The sequence below is a fragment of the Lygodium microphyllum genome, chromosome 4, assembly GCF_053477565.2.
Source record: "Lygodium microphyllum isolate KBCC chromosome 4, Lygodium_microphyllum_v1.1.10, whole genome shotgun sequence".
Lineage (NCBI taxonomy): Eukaryota > Viridiplantae > Streptophyta > Polypodiopsida > Schizaeales > Lygodiaceae > Lygodium > Lygodium microphyllum.
The window spans coordinates 15,097,833-15,125,635 of NC_141138.1; the positions used below are offsets into that span (position 1 = coordinate 15,097,833).

At 47.4% G+C, this 27,803-nt stretch overlaps 1 protein-coding gene and 1 non-coding gene across 8 annotated transcripts in view; both read left to right on the forward strand.

Annotated features, from left to right (window-relative positions):
- The window catches only part of LOC148036819 (ALBINO3-like protein 2, chloroplastic), a 71,039-nt gene extending 46,221 nt beyond the window's left edge, over nt 1-24,818 (forward strand). For 3 of the 7 annotated variants that reach the window (XM_087675714.1, XM_087675719.1, XM_087675720.1), the window contains 6 exons: nt 14,724-14,843; nt 14,918-14,973; nt 15,119-15,236; nt 23,586-23,648; nt 23,723-23,832; nt 23,907-24,816. In XM_087675714.1, coding sequence (XP_087531840.1) covers nt 14,724-14,843; nt 14,918-14,973; nt 15,119-15,236; nt 23,586-23,648; nt 23,723-23,832; nt 23,907-23,991 — 552 coding nt within the window. In that variant the 3' untranslated portion in view covers nt 23,992-24,816. Of the gene's footprint in view, nt 1-14,723; nt 14,844-14,917; nt 14,974-15,118; nt 15,237-23,577; nt 23,649-23,722; nt 23,833-23,906 lie in introns of those variants that run through there. The other 4 variants (XR_015690521.1, XM_087675715.1, XM_087675717.1 and 1 more) reach the window with 4 other exon arrangements.
- A 36-nt stretch (nt 24,819-24,854) lies between these two features.
- On the forward strand, nt 24,855-24,926 carry TRNAT-UGU (transfer RNA threonine (anticodon UGU)). Its single transcript has one exon. It is a non-coding gene; the product is annotated as a tRNA-Thr (tRNA).
- The last annotated feature ends 2,877 nt before the right edge of the window (nt 24,927-27,803 follow it).

Genomic DNA, 27,803 nt, shown 5'->3' on the forward strand with positions numbered 1-27,803 from the left:
CAGGCTCGAGAGTGGATCGTTGACAGTGGTGCCTCTCGGCACATGACTCCTTCATCAGATGGTGTTGCCTAGTTGCGACCTTCGCGTGGGCAGATTCTCATTGGAGATAGCTCTTTTGTGTCTATTGCAGGACGGGGTGAGATGCAGCTTATTCCAGATGGACGTGGTGGTACCCATACCTCAGAGGTCTTGCATGTACCAGGTTTAGGGTATCATCTACTGTCAGTTCATAAGATTTGTTCCCTTGGACTTATGGTGGAGTTTAACAGTGATTCAGTGCGAGTCCTTGATCGTGGGTCACGGAAGGTTCTCTCATCAGGATATGAGAACGGCATCTACAAATTGAAGTCTTCTACTGCCCTCTCTACTCTTCTTCTTACCTCTTAGACACAGTCAGAGCTATGGCATGCTCGATTTGGTCACCTCAACTATGATTATCTTCGGAGTGCGTCAAGTGGACAACTTGTTCGAGGGTTGCCGGATATAATGGTGAGCCAGCAGCCATGCGTCTCCTGCATTCGTGGGAAACAACATAGGGATGCGATTCCCAACAAAGCTTCGCGGCGGTCTACTTCACCGATGGAGCTTGTATCTACTGATCTTTGTGGCCCTATGAGGAACGAGTCCTTGAGAGGGAGCTCGTACTTCATGCTGATCGTAGATGACTACAGCAGGATGACATGGGCCTATTTCTTGGCATTGAAGTCAGAAGCTTTCTCCCACTTCAAGGTCTCTTTGAGGAGAACTGATCAGGCCGGAGATTGAAGACCTTGCGATCCGACAAGGGTGGTGAATTTGTTTCTAATGAGTTTACTCGTTTTTGTGCAGATAAAGGTATTCACTAGGAGTTTGCTAATACCAACACTTCTCAAGAAAATGGCATTCTTGAACGGAAGAACCGAAGTGTGATCGAGATGGCGCGCACCATGATGGAGCACCGACAGACACCTCAGTTTCTGTGGGCCGAGGCTGTGGCTACTGCAGTTCACATCCTTAACCGATCCCCCACTTCGACCGTTGATGGGATGACACCTTTTGAGGCTTACTTTGGGACTAAGCCCGATGTTTCTTATTTTAGGGTTTTTGGGTGTGATGCCTATGTTCACATTTCCAAGGCCCATCGTGATAAATTTGAAGCAGCTTCCCGAAGACAGGTGTTTGTTGGCTATAGCTCTAAGTCCCAAGGCTATCGTTTGTATGATCCTGTCAAGCGGGATGTGTACACCAGTTGAGATGTGCGGTTCATGGAGGTTCCGGCCATAGCAGCGGGTGAGGAGCATCCCGTTCTTGGAGATCCAGGGGAGAGTTGGGCTCCCGCTATAGTTTCTTTGGAGTCCACGCCTTTTGATTTTGATTCTGTTTCTGATATAGAGTCTACTGTTCCACCGGTCACCTACCTCCATGTATTTTACACGTGTATTGTTATGTTGTACATGTGAATGCACCCTTACGGGCCCTAAGTATAAATACATTTTATTCTTTGTGTACCAACACATTGTTGGTACACCCAAATCTGTTCGTCACTCTTACTCTCACTCTCACTCATCTGTTCACTTCCTCTGCTGCAAATCTTCACGCTTCCGCTACCCGCGCGCTCCAACAATACGTACAGTGAGTCCTTGGTCTGGGAGACTAAGGAGTAGCCTCATATCTTCAGGTGGATCTATAAGTGTTGTAGGGAAGGACAAAGTAAAGAAGAAAGTGTTGGATGGTAATGATGTATCTATTAGTCATTTGGGATTTGATGGAGATTCTAGTGGTTCAGATAGTTTGGATGATGAGCTTGGTATTTCTTCAGTCAGGACACCATGTGTATAGAGAACTCATAGTAATGTAAAGGCTCCATTGAGTGATCCGGTGGTATGCAGATCTAGCAAGGTCAGATACCTTGTTAAAAGATTTGGTTTTGAAGATTATGCAGCTCACCATTATGCGTATATGGTGAAACTAGTTGCGGATGTTGAGCCCACTTGTTTTGAGGATGCTGTTGGTCATGCTCATTGGGATGCAACAATGGATGAGAAGATGGTTGCATTAGAAGCCAATAAGACTTGGGATTTGGTACCCTTACCTAAGGGTAATAAAGCTATTGACTGTAAGTGGGTTTACAAAGTCAAGCATAATGCAGATGGTTTAGTTAGCAGGTATAAGACTAGACTGGTTGCAAAAGGCTATGCTCAAACACATGCCATAGATTATGAAGAGACATTTAGTCCAGTTGCTAGGATGGCAACTGTTAGGTGTGTGATTGCCTTGGCAGCAGCCAAAGGTTGGAGTTTGCAGCAAATGGATGTTAAGAATGCCTTCTTGCATGGTGAAATGGAAAAATAAGTGTATATGGAGCAGCCAGCAGGTTATGAGGATTTAGAGCATTCCACATGTGTGTGCAGGTTAAAGAAGGCGCTCTATGGGCTGAAGCAAGCACCTAGAGCATGGTCTAACAAGATTGGAGAGTATCTTTTCATTATTGGAATTTGTATTTCTGATACTGATCACTCACTTTATGTGAGAAAGGGAGATGCAGGTTTTGTCATTATAGTTATCTATGTGAATGACTTGATTATTATAGGCGACAGTGACAATGGGATTGTTGAAGTTAAGGACTTCTTGAAGAAGAAGTTTGAGATGAAAGATTTGGGTAAGCTGAGATACTTTCTTGATATTGAGGTGATCAGATGTGATGATGGCATAGAGCTATCCAAAAGGCAGTATGACTTGGATATGTTATCCAAGTATGGCATGACAGCATGTAAGCCTATTTCAGTATCATTGGAGCAAAATGTGAAGTTGAGTGCCTACTTTGGGGATGAGATAGAATACCCTACTATGTTCAGGAGGATAGTAGGGAGTTTGATTTACATGACTATCACAAGGCCAGACTTGAGCTATGCTGTTGGCCTTGTCAGTCAGTTTAAACAGATGCCTAGAAAGCCTCATTTGGATGTAGTTAGACGTATATTGAGATATGTGAAGTCCACTTTACATTATTGACTTTTTTATGAGGCAGGTGAGGACGTATAGGTCTTTGGATATACAGATGCAGATTGGGCTGGTAGCATGTCAGACAGGAGATCTACTAGTGGATTCATGTTTTCCCTTGGTAGTGCAGCAGTTACATGGAGTAGTAAAAAGCAACTTACAGTTGCTCTATCGAGTACAGAGTCTGAATATAGAGGTACTGCTATGGCAGCATGTGAGGTGGTATGGCTGCAAAAGTTATTAGGTGATTTGGACGTGCAGGGAGATGGTCTAGTTGTCATTCATTGTGACAATACGAGCAGCATATAACTAGCTAGGAATCCAGTGTTCCATGCTAGGACAAAACACATTGAGGTGCACTACCACTTTGTAAGAGAGAAGGTACTTGCAGGAGAGATTGACTTGGTATATGTCAGCACATAGGATCAGATAGCTGACATTTTCACAAAGGCATTGGGTGCAGAGAAGCTTCGAAAGTTTCAAAGCTTACTTGGAGTTGCAGAGATAGAGATGAGCTTGAGGGGGAGTGTTGAGCTGGCAAGTTCAACACGTGTGGACAGTGATGATGGACCACCTGGCTAGATGAGTCCGCACGTCTACACTTAGCACGTTGGTGGTCATTATGATACTCACATGGCCATTGACTTATCACTTATTATATTTAGTTTATTACACCTACCTACAGCTGGCAAAGATATAACGCCAGTCGATCAGTGTAGTCGGTTATGCACTGTTTGACTTAGAAGGCCACTTTTCTTTATGTTGTATCTTATCTATACTTTGTGTACATTGTATAGTGTGTGGAAGAAGAAGAAAGAAATTAGCAAGAAAACGTTTTGGCCTTCATCTCTCTTCTTGTGTCCTTGAGTGAGCTTCCTCTTGTGTATACATTGTATGTTTGGCGTAGCAGCTCAAGCAAAGTCCCCCACCACGTGATTCTTGATAAGTCACTCCAACCTGCAAGAACCAGATTGGAAGCATCTGTACCTGCGGGATAAGAAATCCCTAAGTCAGAGGTCCCCCTCAAATAGTGAAGAATCCTCAAGGCAGCCTGCCAATGTACCTATTTGGGTTTAGTCATGAACCCTGCCAAAAGACCCACAGTAAAACAAAGATCAACACAAGTGTTGAGAAGCCAAATCAAGGATCCAATCAACTGATGGTAGCGTGAAACATCCATCACGGGAGAATTTGAGTGTGAAGTGGCCTTTCAATTCGGATCCATAGGAGTAGTAATGGGCCGATAAGTCTCTATCTCAAAAGTCACAAAGAGCTTCTGAATGTACCTTTGTTGAGAGATGAGAATTCCCCTCTGAGATTGATAAATCTCGTGACCCAAGAAGAAATCAAGAAGCCCCAACTCCGTCATCTCGAATACCTGATGTAAAGCTGTCTTGGTTACTCAGACCTTCTGTGCATGATCCCTTGTCAGAATCAAATCATCGATATATAACACAAACAACACTCGACCAATCTCGGAAGTGTGAACATAAAGCTGCGGATCAGCCTTGGAGCGTCGATATCCCAACTTCGACTGAAGAAACGAGTCAATCTTCTCGTTCCATGCACGGGAGCCTGCCTGAGGCCATACAAGGCCTTCTTCAACCTGTAAACTTTCCCATCCGAGGATCCAAAGCCAAGAGGCTGCTCAACATAGATATCCTCCTGCAAGTCACTATTCAGAAAGGCCGACTTCACATCCAATTGATAAACAGGCCATCTCCTATGGCCAGCCAAGACAAGAACAGCTCGAATAGTCGCCATATGAGCAGTGGGGGCAAAAGTATCATGGAAAACAATGCTTGGGCGTTGAGCAAAACCTTTAGCAACAAGGCGAGCCTTGTGCTTGTCCAAAGAACCATCGCTAAGGTACTTGGTCTTGAAGACCCACTTAACACCAATCACCTTCTTGTGAGAGAGACGAGGCACAAGAGACCAAGTGCCATTCCTCTCAATAGCCTCCAACTCGGCTTCCATGGCGTTTCGCCAATGATTAGATTGCAAAGCCTTCTTCACTAAAGTGGACTCTCGATCCTGCATAACATGGGTCAGCAAATAATAGTTGGAGCAAACAAGCTCCGAAGAATGTGTCTAGTTCCTCCGTGACCTCCGCAGTCCATCTTGCGGTTCCCACTCCTCAGGGACCCCCTCGATCTGGGAATCTCGGAGTGTGTCACGGGCCCAACGAGAAGGAGGACGAACCGCTTTCCGTCGCTCTCCATTTGCTGAAGACTCATGAACATCCACCGGCGAAATCTCCTCGGGGGTGGCCGGTGGAAGAGAAGACTCTGAATCAGAAGAAGAATCTCCATCAAGAGGCTCTGGCTCCAAAGGAACTGTCTGGGAAGCCCAACTGTCGCTTGGATCTCCAAGGACAGGGTGCTCCTTACCCCCCTCTGTGGCCGGAACTTCCACGAACCGCACATCTCGGTTCGTGTAGACATCTCGCTTGATGGGATCAAACAAATGATAACCTTGGGACTGGGAGCTATAGCCAACAGAAACCTGTCGTCGGGAAGCCGCCTCGAATTTATCACGCCGTGTTTTCGGAATGTGCACATAAGCCATCCTGTCAACAGCCGAAGTGGGAGATCGATTGAGGATGTGAATTGCGGTAGCCATTGCCTCGGCCCACAGAAACTGAGGTGTCTGTCGGTGCTCCATCATGGTGCGCGCCATCTCAATCGCACTTCGGTTCTTCTGCTCCAAAATGCCATTCTCTTGGGGAGTGTTGGTGTTAGAAAAACTCCTGGTGAATGCCCCTATCTGCACAAAAACGAGCAAACTCATTAGACATAAATTCACCTCCCTTGTCTGAACGCAAGGTCTTCAGTCGCCAGCCAGAACGGTTCACTTCAAAGAGAAGCCAATCCTTGAAGTGAGAGAAAGCGTCCAACTTCAAAGTCAAAAAATAGGCCCAAGTCATCCTGTTGTAGTCATCTACGATCAATATGAAGTACAAGCTCCCCTTCAGGGACTCGGTCCTTATCGGGCTACAAAGATGTGTAGGTACAAGCTCCATGTGTGAAGTAGACCGCCTAGAAGTTTTGTTGGGAATCGCATCCTGTTGCAGTTTCCCACGAATGCAAGAGACACATGGCTGATGGCTCTCCACTATGTTCAGCAATCCTCGAACAAACGACCCTCGCGACACCTTCCGAAGATACTCGTAGTTCAGGTGGCCAAACCGAGCATGCCATAACTCGTAACTGTGTCTGAGAAGTAAGAAGAAGAAAAGTAAGAGCTGAAGAAGACTTCAATTTGTAGACGCCATTCTCCTCATACCCTGTAAAGAGAACCTTTCTTGATCCACGATCAAGGACTCGAACAGTATCACCGTCAAATTCCACCAAGAGGCCAAGAGCACAAATCTTGTGGACCGAAAGTAAATGATACCCCAAACTTGGCATATGCAACACCTCAGAAGTGTGGGTACCACCACATCTATCTGGAATAAGCTGCATCTCACCTCGCGTAGCAATAGACACAGAAGAGCTGTCTCCAATGAGAATCTGCCCACGCGAAGGTCGCAAATGGGTGACACCAACGGAAGGAGGAGTCATGTGCCGTGAGGCACCACTGTCCACAATCCACTCTCGAGTTGGAGAGTTGTCATTGCAGCATCAGAAGTTTTCGGTGTAGAGTCCTTAATGATTGCTAAGTGTAGAAAAGCAGCTGATGAGGGTGCAACCACCGCTCCAAAATCCTTCGTGTTCTTCTTCTTGGTGTCCTTCTTGTCTTTGTCAGGGCAATCCTTCTTTCAATGACCGATCTTTCCATAAATATGGCAAGTCGATTCCTTCTCCTTGTCCTTCTTGGATTTGTTGTCCTTCTTCTTCCTTTGGTCCTTTTCCTTCTTCTGAGAGGCTTGACCAACCAAAGCCTCCGATTTGGACGCATTCTGTCCCTTCAACTGTTCCTCTTGGTCCAAGACCATAGGAACCAACTCTTCCCACCGAAGAGTTGATTCCCGCCCTGATGCAATAAGAGCGGAATAAAAAGTACTGAATCGTGGCGGCAACTGGGATAGTAAAGTGATTGCCATGTCTTTGGAGGAAATTGGCTTCCCCTCATTTTGGACCTGTGTCTGAAGCTGCCGAAGCTTGTTGATGTGTTCCCAAAGCGAAGAAGACTTATTCATGGACAAGGTCCGCATCTGCACCTCCAAAGAAACCCTCTTCATCAGGGTCACGGTTATACATTTGATCGAGCTCCAGTCATGTCTCTCGAGCCACCGTCAAGTGCTTGATATGAGCTATCATTGCTGTAGTGTAAGACAAACAGAAAAGATCAAATCCTGGCATTCAGTTTGTCCCAATGAGACTAGGCCTTGGTCAACTCTGCGCAAGCATTGGAGGAGAGTTTGGACTCATCCCTCACCAAGGGCCTGTTAATCACCTCCATCACTAGTTCTGCCAAATCATAAGACTCCAAAATGGCCAACATCATCACTTGCCAGATGCGGTAATTGTCACCATCAAGCTTTTGATCTGATGGAAGAGCCGATAGGACATGCACCCTCCTGTCCATGATCGCTTGGAACTCCAAATCAGTCTCTGTAGACATGCTAACCTAAAATACCTGCATAAACGTAAAATCAGCCTCCTCTGACTGTGAAAATGCAGCCTTATAGGGCTGGTTCCTCCGCTGCCCAAACCTTCTTCACCCGCCGGAGGCGATGAAAATGTAAAATCTGCAATGGAAGGCCTCAAATGCAGCCTTCCTCCCCTTCGAACAGCAATAACCTGCAGCAAATTCACCAATTAGATTTCTTTCCCGCACGCCCACGCTCGCTTCAGCCTTGATCCGATGCGCAGCCCTCCCGCTCGCCCTCGAATCCTAGAAACGCAGCCTTGTGTCGCACTGAAATCTCCTCTTCAGATAGGTTCAGCCCTCAGTTAGTCCATCTTCACCGCTCTGATACCATGTCAGAGTGCAGTGATGCGGAAGCGTAGGAGAAAGATTGAGAGAGAGTGAACACAGAGAAAAGAGAGAGAGAGAAAAGGAGACGGTGTAAACGCAGAAAATCTGCGGTGTAATATGCTGTATAAGAGTGCAGAAATACACAAGGGGGACATAGGAAATATTGTTAGACAGATCATAGCCTGCACAGTCAGTCGGACTGTGCAGTCGGACTGCCACGTGGCAGTCCGACTGTCAGCAGCCCAGTCGGCTGCATTTAATGCAGCCGACTTATTCAGGCTGCGCCCTATTTTCTGGCGCCCCATTTCAGGCAGTTTTTCGACTATTTATAGTCGATGTTTCCAGCAGTCTGGTCACTATTCTCTGTCGCAGATTACAGACCGGTGCCGTGCAGATTTCTGTCTCTGTTCGCAGATTTCTGACAGCAGACAGTGCAGACTGCAGCAGACTTCGAGGTGGACAGCAGGTCGCATCGTCGAGGTGGAGACACGCAGTCCAGCGCACTGCGCCCGTGTATATCTTTGTATTCAGCATTCTTTATACAGCAGATTTTCAGTGTACACTGTCTCTTTCTCTCCCTTCTCTCTCTGCGTTCTCTCTCTCTCAGTCCTACGCTTCCGCACTGCTGCACTCTGACATGGTATCAGAGCAGTGTATGAGGGCTGACTGAGCGCAGAATCAACCTGAAGAGGAGTTTCCATCGCGACACAAATTTGCGTTTTTTGCGTTTAAGGGCAGACAGGAGGGCTGCGCCTTGGAACAAGGCTGAAACGAGTGTGGGCGCACAGGAAAGGAGTACAGGTGATGGATTTGCTGCTGTTTACTGCTGTTTGTCGCGGAGAAAGTTTGAGTTTTCAACCTAAAAGTGCAGGTTTTGCTTTTTCATCGCCTCCGGCGGGTGAAGAAGCTTCGGGACGCTGAAGAGCCTTAGCAGGCTGAGTCTACTCAGTCAGAGGGGGCTGCTTTTGCGTTTGAGAAGGCATTGCAGGTGAAGATGTCTACAGAGATGGACCTGGAGTTCCAGGCGATTATGGACCGGAAGGTGCCTGTCCTACCGGCTCTTCCTACAGATCAGAAGCTCGACGGCGACAACTACCGCATTTGGCGCGTTATGATGTTGGCCATTCTGGAGTCCTATGATTTGGCGGAGTTGGTACAGGAAGATATTGACCGGCCCTCGGTAAGAGATGAGTCCAAACTCTCTTCCGATGCTCGTGCGGAGTTGGCCAGGGCCCAGTCTCATTGGGACAAACTGAATGCCAGGATTCGATCCTTTCTCTTTCTATCATGCACTACAGCTGTGATCGCTCACATCGAGCACTTGACGGTGGCTCGTGAGATATGGCTGGAGCTTGATCAAATGTACAATCGGATGACCCTGATGAAGAGGGTTTCTTTGGAGGTACAGATGCGGACCTTGTCCGTCAATAAGTCTTCTTCGCTAAGGGAACACATTAACAAGCTAAGGCAGCTACAGATGCAGGTTCAGAATGCGGGGAAGCCGATCTCCTCCGAAGACATGGCGATTACACTCTTGTCCCAGTTGCCGCCACGATTCGGTACATTTTACTCTGCCCTTATTGCTTCAGGGCGAGAGTCTACTCTTCGGTGGGAGGAGTTGGTTCCTATGGTCTTGGACCAAGAGGAACAGTTAAAGGGACAGAATGCTTCCAAGACGGAGGCGTTGACAGGTCAAGCCTCTCAGAAGAAGGGGAAGGACCAAAAGAAGAAGAAGGGGGATAACAAGTCCAAGAAGGACAAGGAGAAGGACAAGGACAAAGACTCCACATGCCATATTTGTGGAAAGACTGGCCATTGGAAGAAGGATTGCCCTGACAAAGACTCGAAGGACACCAAGAAGAAGGAAACCAAGGATTCTGGAGCGGTGGCTGCACCCTCATCAGCTGCATTTCTACATCTAGTTGTCATTGAGGACGCTTCACCGAATGCTTCTGATGCTGCGATGGCGGCCTCCCAATCTCGAGAGTGGATTATTGATAGTGGTGCCTCACGGCACATGACTCCTTCATCAGATGGTGTTGCCCAGCTGCGACCTTCGCGTGGGCAGGTTCTCATTGGAGACAGCTCTTCTGTTTCTATTGCAGGTCGGGGTAAGATGCAGCTTATTCCGGATGGACGAGGTGGCACCCATACCTCAGAGGTTTTGCATGTACCAGGATTGGGGTACCATCTCCTTTCAGTCCATAAGATTTGCTCCCTTGGTCTTCTGGTGGAGTTTGACAGTTCTACAGTGCGAGTCCTTGATCGTGAATCGAGGAAGGTTCTATCATCTGGATATGAGGAGAACGGCATTTACAAACTGAAGTCTTCCACTGCCCTCTCTACTCTTCTTCTTACCTCACAGTCACAGTCTGAATTATGGCATGCTAGGTTTGGTCACCTGAACTATGACTATCTTCGGAAGGCGTCACGGGGACAGCTTGTTCGAGGGTTGCCGGATATAGTGGTGAGCCAGCAGCCATGTGTCTCCTGCATAAAGGGGAAGCAGCATAGGGATGCCATTCCCCACACCGCTTCGCGGCGGTCTACTTCACCGATGGAGTTAGTATCTACGGATCTATGTGGCCCTATGAGGAATGAGTCCCTGCGTGGGAGCTCGTACTTCATGCTGATCGTGGATGACTATAGCAGGATGACATGGGCCTACTTTTTGGCACTAAAATCAGAAGCTTTCTCGCATTTCAAGGATTGGCTTCTCTTTGAGGAGAACCGATCAGGCCGGAAGTTGAAGACCTTGCGATCCGACAAGGGAGGTGAATTTGTCTCTAATGAATTTGCTCGGTTTTGTGCAGATAGAGGAATTCACCAGGAGTTTGCCAATACGAATACTCCACAAGAAAATGGTATTCTCGAACGGAAGAACCGCAGTGTGATCGAGATGGCGCGCACCATGATGGAGCACCGACAGACCCCCCAGGTTCTGTGGGCCGAGGCTGTGGCTACTGCAGTCCACATTCTTAACCGATCTCCTACTTCGGCCGTGGAAGGGATGACTCCATTTGAGGCGTATTTTGGATCGAAGCCAGATGTTTCTTACTTTCGGGTCTTTGGGTGTGATGCCTATGTTCACATTCCCAAAGCTCACCGTGACAAATTCGAAGCGGCTTCCCGCAAATAGGTATTTGTTGGCTACAGCTCCCAGTCCCAAGGCTACCGACTCTATGATCCCGTCAAGCGGGATGTATATACTAGCCGTGATGTGCGGTTTGTGGAGGTTCCGGCTTCTTCAACGGGTGAGGAGCATCCCGTTCTTGGAGATCCAGGGGAGAGTTTGGCTCCTTCTACAGTTCCACTGGAGCCTGTGCCGTTTGATTATGATTCTGTTTCTGACACAGAGTCTACTGTTCCACCGGATCCTTCTGAGGAGTTACCACTGGTGGACATTCCAGAGTCTTCTACGGATGGAGAACGACGAGGGGAGGTTCGGCCTCCTCCTCGCTGGGCCCGTGACACACTCCGTGATTCAGGGATCGAGGGGGTTCCTGAGGAGTGGGGACCGCAGGATGGTCCGCGGCGGTCACGGAGGCACTAGGTGCATTCTTCGGAGCTTGTGTGCTCCAATTATTGTTTGATGTCCCGAGTTATGCAGGATCGAGAGCCCACCTCCGTGAAGGAGGCTTTACAGTCCGCCCCATGGAAGAAAGCTATGGAAGCTGAGTTGGAGGCTATTGAGAGGAATGGCACTTGGTCACTTGTGCCACGCCCCCCGAAGAAGAAGGTGATTGGAGTCAAGTGGGTCTTTAAGACCAAATATCTCAGTGATGGTACTTTGGATAAGCACAAGGCTCGCCTTGTTGCTAAGGGTTTTGCCCAGCGCCCAGGGATTGACTGTCATGACACCTTTGCCCCTACAGCTCGTATGGCAACCATTAGAGCTGTTCTTGCTTTGGCTGGCCATAGGAGATGGCCTGTTTATCAGCTGGATGTGAAGTCGGCCTTCCTGAATGGTGATTTGAAGGAGGAGATCTACGTTGAGCAGCCTCCTGGCTTTGGTTCTTCAGATGGGAAAGTCTACAGGTTGAAGAAGGCCCTGTATGGTCTCAAGCAGGCCTCGCGAGCTTGGAACGAGAAGATTGATTCGTTCCTTCAGACTCAGTTGGGATATCGGCGGTCCAAGGCCGATCCGCAGCTGTATGTTCACACTTCCGAGGATGGTTGTGTGCTGTTTGTATTATATGTTGATGATTTGATTGTCACAGGTGATGATGCACAGCAGGTCCAGGAGACAAAGTCAGCTTTACATCGGACGTTCGAGATGACGGATTTGGGGCTACTCCATTTCTTTTTAGGACATGAGATTTTTCAGTCTCAGAGGGGGATCTTTCTCTCCCAACAGAGATATGTTCAGGAGCTCTTGGTGTCTTTTGAGATGGAAGATTGTCGGGCCCTCTCTACTCCTATGGATCCGAACTGGAAGGCCACTTCCCACTCAGCTTCTCCTTTGGCGGATGCTTCCCGCTATCGACAGTTGATAGGGTCTTTGATTTGGCTTCTCAACACCAGGGTTGATCTATGTTTTGCTGTTGGGCTCTTGGCAGGGTTCATGAGTGAACCTAAGACGGTGCATTGGCAGGCTGCTCAGAGGATACTTCGGTATCTGAGGGGGACGTCTGATTTGGGGATTCATTACCCCGCAGGGACAGATGGGTCAGATCTTGTACTTGCAGGTTGGAGCGACTCGGATTGGGCCGGTGACGTGGACCACAGGCGGTCTACAACAGGTTACTGCTTTACTTTGGGTGCAGGTGTTATTTCATGGAGTAGCAAGAAGCAGCCCACGGTAGCCCTTTCGTCTACTGAGGCGGAGTATCGGGCCGCGTCTTCCACCACATGCGAGGTTGTGTGGCTTCGGAGACTGTTGGAGGAGCTTGGGTGCCCCCAGACTCGTCCTACATTGCTGCGATGTGACAATGAGAGTTGCATTGCCTTGGCAAGGAATCCTGTTTTTCATGCCCGGACGAAGCACATTGAGATCCAGTACCACTTCATCCGAGAAAAGCTTTTGGATGAGACCATCACTGTGGAGTATTGCAAGACGGAGGATAATCTTGCGGATTTGTTTACGAAGGCGCTTCCTCAGGCTCTACTTCGGCAACATTCCAGATCCCTCAGGCTTCTGCCCTGTCCAGGCTCTGAGAGGGGGTGTTAGACAGATCATAGCCTGCACAGTCAGTCGGACTGTGCAGTCGGACTGCCACGTGGCAGTCCGACTGTCAGCAGCCCAGTCGGCTGCATTTAATGCAGCCGACTTATTCAGGCTGCGCCCTATTTTCTGGCGCCCCATTTCAGGCAGTTTTTCGACTATTTATAGTCGATGTTTCCAGCAGTCTGGTCACTATTCTCTGTCGCAGATTACAGACCGGTGCCGTGCAGATTTCTGTCTCTGTTCGCAGATTTCTGACAGCAGACAGTGCAGACTGCAGCAGACTTCGAGGTGGACAGCAGGTCGCATCGTCGAGGTGGAGACACGCAGTCCAGCGCACTGCGCCCGTGTATATCTTTGTATTCAGCATTCTTTATACAGCAGATTTTCAGTGTACACTGTCTCTTTCTCTCCCTTCTCTCTCTGCGTTCTCTCTCTCTCAGTCCTACGCTTCCGCACCGCTGCACTCTGACAAATATCTGCGTATGTTCTGACTTGATAACCTTGATCTTCGTCAGCCCGAGTACAGTCTGTCTCAGCCAACAGATCTCAAGATCAGTATCTAAAATGAATAACTAGATTGGAGGGTGTGCCACAACCTGACTATAAATAGCCAGGAAGGGTGCATTAAATGCAGCCGATTGCAGAAAAAATAATAAAAAACTGTCCGACTGCAGGCTGCCACGTGGCACCTGTGCAGAATTGCTGACATGGCTGCTGACATCCGTACTGCTGATGTGGCACTCTGCCGTACTCTGCTGTCCACCGACTGTCCAGGAAATGACTGTCTAACAATAGGGTGGCACATTTGGAAGGTGCACTGTGAGATGATTTTCAGCGCTAGAGGTCATTGATTGTTCACGCCCTTTGTGCCTGGTGGGAGCAGATATAAGGAGATTTCTGACAACTGTGGGAGCTTCAGAAGCAGTTCCTTCACACTTTGCGTGAGCATGGTGTGTTCTTCACCTTATTGAATGGCAACCTCAGTGGTGCTATACTTCTCCACCATGGCTTTTGTCCCCCATCCCCCCCAAACCACCTTAAGAGGCCTTGTATATATTATTTGATTTGATTTGTAGCAGCTCCAGCTAGACTGTTGAGTTTGAGCATTTGTACTTGATTGTATCTTATTTTGAGTAATATAACTAGCCCAAGTGGCAGGGGTCATGAGTTTGCTGAGGCCCTTGAGTGAGTTCATGCGGAGTCCTTACACAGAAGAGAGGAAGGCTGAGAATGAAAGAGGAAAAGGGCTGATACCCAAGTCTACTGAATACAGAGATGCTCCAGCTGGTCCACCATGGATCCAAAATCTAAGAGTGTTCCCTGAACAGTAGCCAAGGGTAGCTGCATATCACCGCATATTCTCTCGAATATATTGGACCATGTTGTAATGGCTTAAATAATGTTTTTACCTAAGTATTCTAGTATTACTACTCATGATTGAAAAGTTTGACCTTGGTGTAATGAGCGTAAAATTTTAGTTATTGCCATCTGTATCAACCAACTAGCATATGTTAATTTGTCAATGGTTTGGAGTCAATCGTTTCATATGCTTTCCACCTAACATCTGGGAGAAATCTGATTTGTGTCAATCTACAGGATAAGTTTTATCCTTGACTTTAAACTTTCTTTAATTTGCATGTCTTTTGAGCTTCAGACTGTCTTGCTGAAAAAGCACCAGTTCGTAGCTTTTCTTATTGGCACAGAGGCAGCAAATATGTTGAAAAAAGATGCTAAGAAGGTTGAGAATTTGAGAAGCTATGAAAAGCTGTTGAAGGTAGCTGCTATTCCGTTCTATTATTTCTTTCTTGTTATAATACATACTGAATCACAATATTACTATTTTTCCAGGATGCAGGTATGAATTTTTCTTCTGGGAAACATCAAGAAGCAATCCATGTTCTGGAGTAAGTTTTACCAAACACCAATGATTAAGTTTGTAATGATGAGGCTCTAAAAGGCCCCTCTTGTTACTTGCTTCATGGTCTGCATCTCATTTCAGTATGTTTTTGGCTTGCTAATGTGTGATCTTGTGTCCTATGCTTTTGATAGGAATGCCATCAAAGAGGAGCCGGATAAAGAAGAGGCTTATGCCCTATTAGGGTGGGTTTACAATCAAAGCAAGGACTGGATCAATTCTGCTACATACTACAATCATGCTATTTCCAAGGTCTCTTGATACTGCTGAATATTCCATTACCATGCTTTTTTTTTCAGAGAAGATAAAAAGAATTTAATTAATAAGACTCCTCAGGACAAACTATCCCAAGGCAAAATGCAAAATACAAAGCATCCCTGTAAGGGATTTCTGTATCAAAAAATATGTAACAAGGGGGGAAGTCTATTACAAAGCTTGAATATACAACTAGTCGGGTGGTCTATAATGCCAGACCATGTGGGCCTGGAAAAGGATATTTCATTACCATGCTAGCATAGGCATACCTTCTAAAGTAAGTCCACATTCTGCATCCTCACAACCATCTTGTTGAGATGCATAGAAGTGAAAGCTCTCCTAACATTTAGCATGAAAACCTTTGCCATTATCTGTATTCTAGGTGTTGAACCCTGATAGTTTACCCTTTAAGGAAGCTGCCAAAGCTGAGATTTGTAACTCCTGGAAAGACCTGATCTGCTGAGCTTTCTTTGGTGAATTAATGCAAGTGTGGCCTATACTGTTTTAGATCTAAGATGATAGAATCCGGAGTATCTTGCACAAAAAGATGGACTCCTTGGCTTCATGCACAATTGGGAGATGCGAAGCAGCAATGATTTCCAAGTTGCATATACTGCTAGAGGAGCTCTGATTTCAATAAAATAATTGACAGACTACTTACGCATTTTTGAGGCATTTTTGACATAGAGCTGGACAATTCTCGTCCTACTTCACTTTCCTTTGGCTTTTCTTCTGGTGATGCTTTTGTGTGTGAGAGAGAGGATGTGGGCTGTTGAAAAGACAGTGGCCATACTGGATAATCTATAGGTAGACTTGTGCAAGCCACAGGCAGGTTATAGAAACCCTAAGTCTCCATCTGAGGTGTCCTTTTTTTGCAAATAAAGTGTGGCTAATTATATTACTTCAGAAAAACCTTGAATACATAGAAGTGCTCCTGCTCAGCAGACTAGCTGGAGCTGATACAGAGTCACAGAAATATCAAATATACAGGCCTCTCAGGGCAGTCTAGGGGGGATGGGAGCAAGAAGCCATGGAGGGGGGGTGTATCGCCATTTGGGACTGCTTGCTTGCATCATGAAAAACAAGTCTTGACAGCCCCAAGTGCGGATGAAGTGAAGACGGAGCTCTTGACGAGCTCGAGACTCGCCTTGCACCTGGTCCCATCGGCCACAAAGGGAGTGGATGATGGAGGTCCAGAGCTCTACCAAAGTCGCCTATACAGAAAGTCTCTCTCCTCCAAAAACCTCCTGACATTGTGCCTTCCAGATATGCCATCCAGTGAGACTCCCCAGGATCTCCCATACCTCAGAGCGGTCTGTTGTGGGCTCCAGTACTTGGCAGATGGGTAGAGCCTCCAAGCCGGCTACTGCACACGTCCTAGCCTCAATAAGGAAGATTGTGTTTTGCATCCCAGCCTCATACAGAAGGTGACGACCCTGATTGACTGCTTGCCAGCAGAAAGCTCCCCATGAGATACATCCAAGGCTGGGTGCTATGTGGCAGAGAATGCGGCATACTCCTCTCTACACTAGTCGCGCCGCCTCACACGACTAGAGGCAGTGCTTTGGAGTTTCCAGAAGCTGCTGTGTGCAGCGTTTACATCTTCCATCCTTTTGCATCTGGGGTAACCAACTCCCTATTGCTAGGTCTCCATGTGCCACCAGGCATACAAAATACGATACCCTCGGCCTCCAACTGTCCCATAGGCGACGCCAGAATGTCCATCGGAAAGCATCTGTGATGCTGTGCTCCGCCCAGTACCTGCTACGCGATGGTGCCCAGTCCATGTCCTCTTGCATCAGCACGTGTTTGCCAATCTTGGCTGTGTATTCTAGAAACCTTTGTGGCTTCTTGGAGACCGCAGTGGCCGGCCATAGCCACTCTCTCAGCTCATCAAGTGGTCTACCCTCCCAAATCCAAAGGCGCCACTCTTGGAGCTCCTCCCAAAAAAAACATAGGGATCCAGTCGCCATGTCTTCCCCTGAAGGCCCACCATCCTCCTCCTCCTCCATGAAAGGACAGCTATCCCCTCATCCTGTTGCCCTCTATCAAGGGCCAGATGCCCCCCCTTCTGAACGGTGAAGAAAGTCTCATGCAGGGCGCTGCCCGCTCTACTTGCCACCTGTAGGGGGATACCTATCGGTGAAAACTTAGCGGCCCATACCTCCCCGAGCGCTACCGACTCTCGTATCGGGGGACCAAGCCACTCCTGAGGTATTGTTGCGTCAATCTCCCTTCTCCTCAACTCGACTCCTCTTTGGCAACCTGATGCCCGCTGCAACACCTCCTCGTCCACCAACCTGTACACCTCCCACCGGGTTCTGATGGTGCAAGTCGGGCCAGCCTCCCAACCAGCCCACTAGATGTGGGGGCGCTCGCCGATCTGTACCCCCTCTTGATCTCTAACCTAGGGGTTCCAGATCATTGGCTGACGGTCTATCTCCTCCTGGCAACCTGGGGGACTCTAAATTAGGGCCCTACGAAGGCCTTGCCACAAACGAAGTAAGCTACGTAGAAAGGGAGATCTGGGAGGCATGATTTGGGCTTTCGTGAAGATCCATCTCAAGGATGGTCTCCAATCCCTGCCAAGCCTCGGTTTGCACTCTTGGAGACCCTCCTACAGTAGGACCTTCCAGGTTTGCCCTCCTGGTGTGAGACTGTGGACTACAAGCTTGCCCAAAAGAACCATACTCTGATACTCTGGGTTAATGATCCCAAGCTCTCCCTCTGACCGATGCCGGATGATGGTCGCCCATGCCACCTTGGCCTGAGAGTCCTTGGAATCGTCCGACTCGGCCTAGAGGAAATCTCGCACTAGGCGGCGAAGGTGAGCAACAGAGGATGAGGAGAGGCACCAACATGAGGCGATGTACCGAGCCGTCGCTAAGAGGACTTGGTTGACCACTAGGGCTCGGCCTGCTAGGGAGAGACGAGTAGTACTCCAATAGGTCAGCTTTCTCTGAATAGAGTCGAGGACTAGGAGAAACTGCTGGGCGGGGGTGATGTCGAGTCCCACCTAGAACCCTAGGTAGCGGACGGTCTACCCTCTGCACACCCATCTAAATCCCAAGTGGACATCCCACTCCGTACTAGAGTTCAGGTTTGTAAGGAAACCAACCGACTTCTGCAAGTTGATTTTCACTTGTGTTGCAGTACAGAATACCTTGAGAGCTAGTCTCGCTCTTTCCAGTATCAACTCATCGTCCTCTATGTAAAGTGCTGTATCATCTGCATACTCTTGAGTCTAACAGCTCTGTCTCCTCTCTCACTGGAAGTCGGATGCCGCCTAACCCACTCACACGTGATCTGAGGAAGTGAGACATCGCCTCTGCAAAGAGTAGGAACAGATACGGGGCCAGTGGGCAGCCTTGCCGTACGGATCTCTCCAGCTGAAACTCCTCCCCTCTCCTGCCACCTATGAGAACCCTGTTGGTAGCCGGTCTGTAGAGTGTAGAGACCCCATGGATCCATGTCTGGGGGAATCCCAACCTCTCCATGGTTTCCTCCAAGAAGTCCTAGTTCACTCTGTCATAGTGTTTCTCAAAATCCAGGAGTAGTATAGCCAATCCCTACAGCCAATCCCAGACCACTGTGCTGAGCTCACTTTGTCGCCTCAAAGAAGGTAACGACATTGTCTAGGATGCTCCTATCCTGGACAAAGCTTGTCGGTGTGTCATGAATGATGTTTGGAAGCACAGGGTGGAGTCGCGTACCAATCATATTTGCGAATGCCTTATAGGCAATTGGCAACAGGGTGATCGGTCTCCACTGGGATAGCTCCAACCAGTCTCTCCGTTTGGGGAGGAGACTGATAAGACCTGCCGATAAACTCCTTGGCATCCGACCTGAATTGAAAATCTCCTGGAAAGCTAGCAGTAAGGGGTCCTTCACTACCTCCCATAAGGTGGTGAAGAAGGCCTTAGAGAGGCCATCCTCTTTCGGACATTTCTACCGGACCGTCTTGTGTGTGAAAAGCTGCCTCTAATTCCTTCTCTGTGAGGGGGCCTAGGAGGGAGCGTCCCATCTCCTTTGTGACGAGGGACGGGATGTGATCCTAGACCTGCTGTCTACAATGTTGTCCTCTGGCTGAGGCCGTCTCCTGTTGGAAAAGGCGTCTGTAATAGTCGGTGGCAATCTCCATCACCTCGTTTGGGCTAGAGCGAATCCTCCCATACTGATCTTGAAGGCTGCATATTTGCTCTCCTGAGGTGCGGGGCTGTTGTGTCTGAAAGAACTCCCTGCACATCGTGTCTCCCTTCCGCGCCCAGAAGGTTGCTGAGGTGCGGAATAAGAACTCCAAGCGCTTGTCCTCTAGACCGGAAATGGTTGCTCGTGCGCACATCTCCTATGCGTGGAGGATGGGATCCCCTGGTGTCTCCTGTAAGAATCTCTGCGTGGTTGCTAGGTCCCGCCAAAGTGCTCTCTTCTCCTCCCAGCACTATTGCCTGGTCTATAGGGCTGCCTCGTGGCAGATACTGCTTGACTTGGCTTGGATCTCTGCAACCTCCTCTACAATCCGGTCCCTTCTGCTCCATTCCCTAGTCCAAATCTGCTCAATGTGTCTCTTCACCTCCTCTCTCTTGTAGATCAAGTCAGGGATCTGACAGGATCGTGTATCTAAGGAAGATGTTGGGGGATCAAGTGTCAGGAGGACCGACGGATAGAGTGGTGCCAGCCAACTGCCCTATCACCTGTATCCCCACGAGAAGTCCAACAACCTTTCCCTCCTGTGGAAAGCTGGGTCTCTCCAAGCATCGCGAGCTGCTACTTCTAGTAGGAAGACCTCCCATGCCTCTTGCTCCTCCCCAGCCATGTCCTGGTAGTTTCTACCTGTATCCTGTTGGTCCTCTAAGGCCTTTAGGTTGTTGAAGTCTCCTCCAATAATCCAGGAGTCCACCTTTGGGAGTCCTGTTGCAGTCTCCTCCCAAAACCTACTGCGTGCCTTGACCTCAGTGGGGGCATAGACATTGAGGACTCGGAGGCACAAGTCCCCAATATCCAACTTGACCCATAGAGTCCTCCCTGCCACAATCGCCCCTTGATCCCATACGTAGGTGATAAGGCTCAGGCCAATAGAGGTGCATACGCCTCCACTCCTGTCGTGGGTACCGATGGCGTACTCCCAGTAGGTGTGTGACCTGCCTTGGAGAACCTTCCCTACCCGATGGGCTTGGGCGGAGGTGAGCTTGTGCTCCTGCAGAAGTAGGATGTCTATCCGTCCCGAAAGGGCCGGCTGTAACTCCTGCTGAACAATCAACTTCTTGGAATCATGTGCCTCACTGTAGTGGAGACTATTCACATTCCAAGATACAAGGTGTAAGCTCATGGGGAAACCTGTGATTGACCGAACAGGCATTTGTTCGATGTGGAAGCTGCTGATGAGGAGGAAGAACTATGGGGCATGTAAGTACACTTTGCCGCAAGCTTGGACGGCGAACTCCAGTCCCCCATGGTGGCCCTCGGGTGGACCATAGGGGTGATAGATGCTCAAGGTGGTACTACCAATGCATTTATCAGTCATGCTGAGAGTCGTGATTGTGTACACTAGTAGAAACGGGCCGCTTGTGCCAGGGGCCACTCCATCACATCCATAGGAGCTCTCCATTGTGGAGGGGCTCGAAAGATAATGCTCAAGTGTGGGACCTCGGCACTAGCCCACCGGTTAATGTCCATCATGCAACCTGGCCACTGCTGTGCAAAGAGTGCTAGTCCTCCCATCCATTGGGAGATGTGGTTCACCACCTGACTCTTCACCTCCTTCTCTATCTCTGTCGTCGTCCAATCCCTCGAGTGAGAGGATTGAAGGAAAAAGGCGTAGTTTGGTCCATCCGATGGTGCTAGTAGATGGACCTTGCCCTTCCTTGACTTACGAATCCGGAAGATCCCTACCTCTAGACGTAGTGGAAACTCTCCGCGCTCCGCAACTCTCAGGTAGGAGCACGGGCCATTGCTGAAGAACTCGTGGTAATAGTTGCGCCTGTCTCGGGAAAGTGTGACGGGCGGCAGGGATAGATGAGCTGGTGGCTGTGGGGAGGGCAAGACTGCTGGTGCGAGGAGGATGTAGGCGTGTGTGGCTCATTACCTCCTGTGGGAGGAGGGGGGTTGGGTCTGGGGGGATCACCTGTACCGGGTGCAGATCAAGGGGGGGGGAAAAGAGGATCGAGGGATGGTGGGGTGGGGTACATGGCGGGTGTTGGGGGGGGGGACTAGTGGCCTTGGAATGGGGGAGCTGTGGGCCAGGGTCAGTGGGGGATCCATGGGAGGTGGGTGTGGGGGCTGTGGGATCTCAGGTGAGGTAGTCTATGGAGTGGGTGGTGGATGTGGGGGACTGCAGTCGTGCTGGGTGGGGCGGGCGGTTACGGAGTGCTTTGCCAAGGGGGCGCCGCTTGCCCACCTGCTCCCTGCTGTCAAGGCTGTGTTTGAGGAGCTGGCTGTGGCTCGCCTTGCCATCTCCCTCTCTGTCATCTCTAGACCCATGTGAAGCCGCCAGCAACAACCTGCGGGCCTGTTGGCGGAGCCGCCTTGGCACCGTAACGCGTGCAATCTGTTGCCTGATGCCCAAAGTTTGGCAGCGTAGGCACTGCCCTGGTTGCCTAGTCACAATGACTTGTTGCCTAAAGGAGTGATCTCTTGCCTCAATCTCCAAGAACTTTGGTATACTCTTTGTGTCTTTCATAGCCACTCGTACCTTTGGGACTCTTGCAGCTGTCACTGCATCCGCAAAGGAGGCAGGAAGAACTGTGCGGAAGAGCTGTTCAAAGTCCTCCACTAACTGGTGGTACTCTACCGCCAGTCCGGGGAAAAGTAAGGTGACTGGATGTCTGAGAAATCTGTTATGGAGCACAAATGTCTCCACTGTGAAGTCACTATACCAGGGAACCATGTAAATGACCCCCTTCATGGAGGCGTAGGGTGAGCTCTCCACTAACTCATGAGCTGTGTCCATAGAGGTGAGTCGAGAACCATGAAGATCCCTTGGCCCATGAGGACTGCCTCCGCGATCTGCGCTGTGCCAATGCGTAGCGTGGAGTGGAGCCAATCCCGGAGCTGGGTCCTCGATAGGGAGTGTCCAATGACTTGAACTCCAGCTCTGTGGCACAAACGGCTAAGAGTTGTTCCTCAGAGAGGATGATGCGCAAGGTGTTTGATTGGGCGGCACTCATATAATGCGTTGGCGTCTGACCAGAGGTTTCCATTGCGCATCCCTGTTGATAACCTACCTATTACTCTTCTGTGCTATTGGAGGGGGGAGTTGCTGCAGGGGGAGGGAGCAACTGGAAGGGGGGGGAGGGGAGTTGCTGTTTTCAAATCAGGTGGTGTGTCTGCCTGGCTGGGCCTCAAGGTGGAGGATGCGGGGGCAGCGCGCAGGGGGGGGGGAAGGGTGGGGGTAGATGGGAGAGTCTTGCTTGGTGGTTTTGGGGGGGGGGGGGGGGGATAACGGGCGGGGGATTGGTAAGGGGACAGGCGGGGGGAAAGAAGGCAGAGTAGGGGGGTGCAGGTCGGGGGCGTAGGTGGGCGCAGGGCGGGGGGGGGGGGAGGTTGGGCGTAGGTGACGGTACAGGCAGAGGCGGGGCAGCTTCGCGACACGACGGCAGGAGTTGCTTAGGTGTTTGAGGTCTTTAGTTGCAACATACCTCTCGACAATGATCCATCTGAGGTGTCTAGGGTGAACACTGCTGACACAAGCAAGGTACTGACGGATATAGACAGTGCCAGACCTCCAAACATCCTTGGCTAACTCATTGCGGCTCACAACCAGGAGATGGACACAGGAAAAGCCATGAATGCCAACAAATAGGGGGATGGCAGAACCCCTTCAAACATCTGTTATTTTTGAGTTCCAGGATATTAGCAGCATGTAGTGAGTTTTCCATACAATGGAAAAACAGTTCATCTCATCTAGAAACAAAATTGCTCAAAAATCTGTAGATTTCACACTAACAAGACAACTTCACAATGAGAGCACACTTCCTCTTTCTCTTGATCCACTGTTGTCATCTTATCTAGAAACAAAATTGTTCAAAAATCTGTATAATTCACACTGACAGAACAACTCAACACTGAGAGTGCGCACGCATGCGCGCACACACTCTCTCTCTCTCTCTCTCTCTCATGTGTGTGCGCCCCACTGTTGCTGTTTGGGTAGGACTAGTCTCTTGGTGATGGGTTGTAAAACTTGTATCTTCTATGTCCAAACGTTTGAGGCCATGGGACCATGCCCTTATTTTTTACAAAACTTGCATGTCAGTTCCATGTTGTTTCCAAGCCCATTATCTTCAGCCTTTAAATGCATGCTGTAAACCATTTTATGTCAGCAACTGACACCTAAAATTTGTAGCGTTTCAGGGAAAGACAGATGAGTTTAAAATTGCAGCATATGCAGGTGGTGGGTTGGCATTGTTGAAGCAGGTCTCCTCTCTCTCTCTCTCTCTCTCTCTCTCTCTCTCTCAAGTATGAATTTATAAGGTAATGACTCTTAACAGGGTAAGACCATGGAGTGCGTGGAATTGCTGAAAGGAGTTAGAAAGTACCAGGCACCCACAAATGCTGCTGCTCTACAAAGTTACTGCTCATGTCTGTTGTTACTAAGCAGGTTGGTTTTGTTACAGTTACTCGTGAATAGAGTAGCTGCTGTAGGTATGCCTGACAATGATGTATGTGGTTCAGAGCATTGGCAGATGCAGGGTTAGAAGATGATGCAAAGGAAGTCATGGCACAGTTGAGAGCAGTTGCACCGCAGAAGCCAGTGTGATGGAAGAGGTTTTCAAGCAAGGGATAGCTACTCCTGCGATTATGCATTATTTTGGGAGCTCAGATTTAAGGACCTGAAAGTATGAAAGCCTATGTAAATGGGTTGATGCTTTCCACATGGTCATTGTTGTGTGAAGCAGTCTGTCTTATAGGTTGCCCACATGATCATTACACAGCTGCCTTCGGGTCAATAAGATAAGTTGGAAAAATTGTGCAGGCAGCTTCCTCTTCTTCTCCTTCGGTCGAAAAATAATGAACTGTGGTAGTCCAAATTTGTGTATCTGTCTGTAACAGTGGGATGTCGAGCAAGTATCTCGAATGGGAAATGTAGTGACAAATCCCCGTGAGGAACTGTAAGATTGGGCTTTCCTCGCAGTTGCAGGGCCCGTCTAACAGTATTCTGTGCCAGTTCAGATTGACCTATTGACAGTAGCTTGAATCACACATTCTTCAAGAGCTCGTCACTGCTTCTGTACCAGAGAGAGAGGTTGGTCTGCGGAGGCTGTTACAATTGAATTGTCTTCCAAGAAAGATTGAAACATGCAGTTTGCTCTTCAATTGCACAGTTATATTTTTCATTTTCGAGAAAAACAGAATTACCCAAAAAGATATTGTAAAGCTATCGTCTTGACTTTTGAGCTACAGTTTTAGCCATGTAAACAGAGCAGCAGCTTTCTCAAGTGTCGTTGGACTCCTTTACGTACCAGCAAATGCATTTTAACTTAAGTCATATACAGAAGCTCTTTCGAGTGTCCCTGTGCTCGCTGTTGACACTGGGTTTATGGTGTAGATTAAGGCTGGTACGTGTAGGAGCTTTTCTTTTGAAGTAATAGAAAATGAATAAAAGTAAATTTTAGCCCGTCAGCTTCTATAGCACAGTGGTAGTGCAGTCGCCTTGTAAGCGAAAGGTCGTGAGTTCAAACCTCACTAGGAGCTTTTATCGCTGCGTCCATTTTGGATCCGAGTAAAGCTTTCTAACGATCTTCATGTTGATATGAAGAAATTAGAATGCGGGTTGTATGAATGAAATATTAATCTACATCATCCACAAAAAGGAGACGGTTCTAAGTGATAAAAAAACCCATGCAATACCCACGCCAAGATTGCATGGGCCTAGTACTTTTACACATCAAATGAATACAATTTACAAAAAAGTAAATAATAAATTTATAAATGTTTTGAATGAACCCTTGTCCGTCACTTTATGAAGTGGGCGAGGGAGACTTCCCATTTGAAAATGGGTCAAGTGTTCACTTTTTTAATAGGTAAACAATAGGCCATGTCCTCTCTAGTATGTAAATAACTACAGATGTCCAACTCCTATGTAAATGTTTTAATTGATTGAAGCTTACAAAGAGGGCGTTGTCATTTGGTGTGTAATTAGCCTATGGCACCTGAAGCGTTTTGAGTTATTCATATTTTTTGCAAGATAGTTGCTTTATTCCTCACTATCTAGCCTCAATAGATAGTTAGTGTACAAGAATCTTAATCCTTAATATATCATCTTGTCTACCTTGCCCTTTGATGTCTATTTGATATGGACAAGCTTGTGCTAACCACCTAAATCATTTTAAGTTATTCATACTCTTGTAAGCTCACTATCTACCCTTGTTAGGGATTCAATGTACAGTAATCTTAATCTTCACTATATTATATTGTCCACCATGAACATGCAAGAATTTATTAGGTTGAGCAAAGTTAAAGAACTACAACCCTCAAGAGGGAGTCAATGTGTAAGAATCTATCACGTTGAGCAAGCTAAAGAACTACAACCCTTAAGCTAAAGTCAATGTGCAAGAATCTATTAGCAAACCAAAAAAATTGTGTGTTGAGTTATGCTAATTTCAATGTTTTCAAAAATAATATTTTTATTTTTTTCTCAAACATGTAACTCCTATTTTTTTAATAAAGAAACATGCTATGAAGTTTAAACTAGTAGGCAATTTTTAGTGGTGTAAGAATTATTTGATAAAGAGCATAACAATGTCATTTTCCCCTTATAAAATAACATTTTGCAACCTCACCTTAAAAAGAATGTTAAATTTTCTTAAACAACTAACTCTCATTTCTTTAACGAGGAAATATGCTTGTCTTTGATTTTCTCCAAACTCAAGTCCCCTTAACATTGAAGTGCCATGATGAAATCCCCATGCAATCTTATTTGCCTCTAGAAATTTGCGAGAGTTTTTCAACTCTATACCATGATGACTGATTGAAAACAAATGTTGTTGCAATAAGAAATCAAGGTTGGGATGAGGATGGCTACTTTCAAACACCATCACCATCACCATCATCCGAGGGAAGGCGGCCTTTGAAGTGCACTAGTTTGCATCTTATTTTTCTTCTTCTCAGTTTTCTTCATAAGCCAATCAAGTAGTTGCTTGGAGGTGGTTTTTTTAAGAGGGCATTGTAAAAAAAACTATCACATTAATTTGAAAGAAAAAAAAAAACAAAAAGAGGGTTGGTAATCATTGCAAATAGTAAGGGTACAAGGGGGACTCACCTATCTCCTTAAGAGAAGTTATAGAATAAATCCCATTAACAAAACCATTTGCTTTAGTATATGAGAAAAGAGCTATTCTAATGAAGTTGGAGCGATTGGTTGCCAAGATAAAATTCCACCTTATGATTACCTAATTTTAGAGCATCCCCATAGATCTTCAACTTGCCAATGTTTTAGCACTCTAAACTCTACCTCTCTCCAAACTTTCAATGTAATCTTCAATATTATGCAATGACCTATTTTGAATCTCATCCTAAGGATAAAGGCTAACATTATAATGAAGAGAACTTTTACATGTGCTATTTCTTTTGTTTCCTATAGTAAGCTTTAACCTTGCCATATTGTTAGTGCCATTACGTTCAACAAAGGATCCTAGGCCGCAATCCACACCTCTTTCACTTTTTACATAAGTCTTGAGTTATTGAGAAAGAAGTGCTAAATTTAAAGGGTAGTGGCCCCTACTTAGCACCCTTTGTTATGACAACTTGAAAGGAAGTAAGAATAGGAGAGTGATTTGATGATGCAATCTCAAAGAACAGCTTCATATTCATATGCCTTCAAGCCACCAAGCTCTATGTCTTATTTATTGTGCTAAGTGATTTATAGTAACAAGCAATCATTCTAGATGAAGGCCAAATCTTGCAATTGATGTTCTAGTACCACGATGTCCTCAACCAAGAGAGTACATTTGATGTTAACAATAGCTTGTTACTTGATCCATTTGACCTATCAACTTAGATAATGTTATGTTCCAATCCTCAACCAAGAGAGTACATTTGTGGGGATTTTTTCTTTCATTATTAATAAAAGCTTTGCATGTGTAAAAGAGACCTTTGGAGCGTAAATAGGCCATGCATCTATCTCTTCCCTATCAAATCACCAACACCAACCTAATTGCCAATGTCAATCTACATTCATCTACTTAGAAATGCACATGCTGAAGCTCAGTTATACTTGAAATCAAGGTATTGGCCCACCCCCTTTGGTGTCCTCCTAACAAAGACCTCTAACCATCAAGAAAAAAATCACAAGCTTCCTCCTTTTCCAGCTCGAATTCTTGTAACATAAGGAGATTGGTTTGTAACATCTTTAACTAGTCTATGAGAGACTTCCTTCTTCCTATTCGAGCATAGACCATGATATAACATTAGTCTATTAGCATTACTGCCTATCATGGGTTTCATTGATTGTATTTGGGAATTTAGGCAGGCACTTGATTCCAATCCATTTCTTGTTGAGAGCCAACCCATTAGTTCCTTTCATGGGCTTCATTGGTTATGTTTGGGAACAACTAAGAATCCGGTCCATTT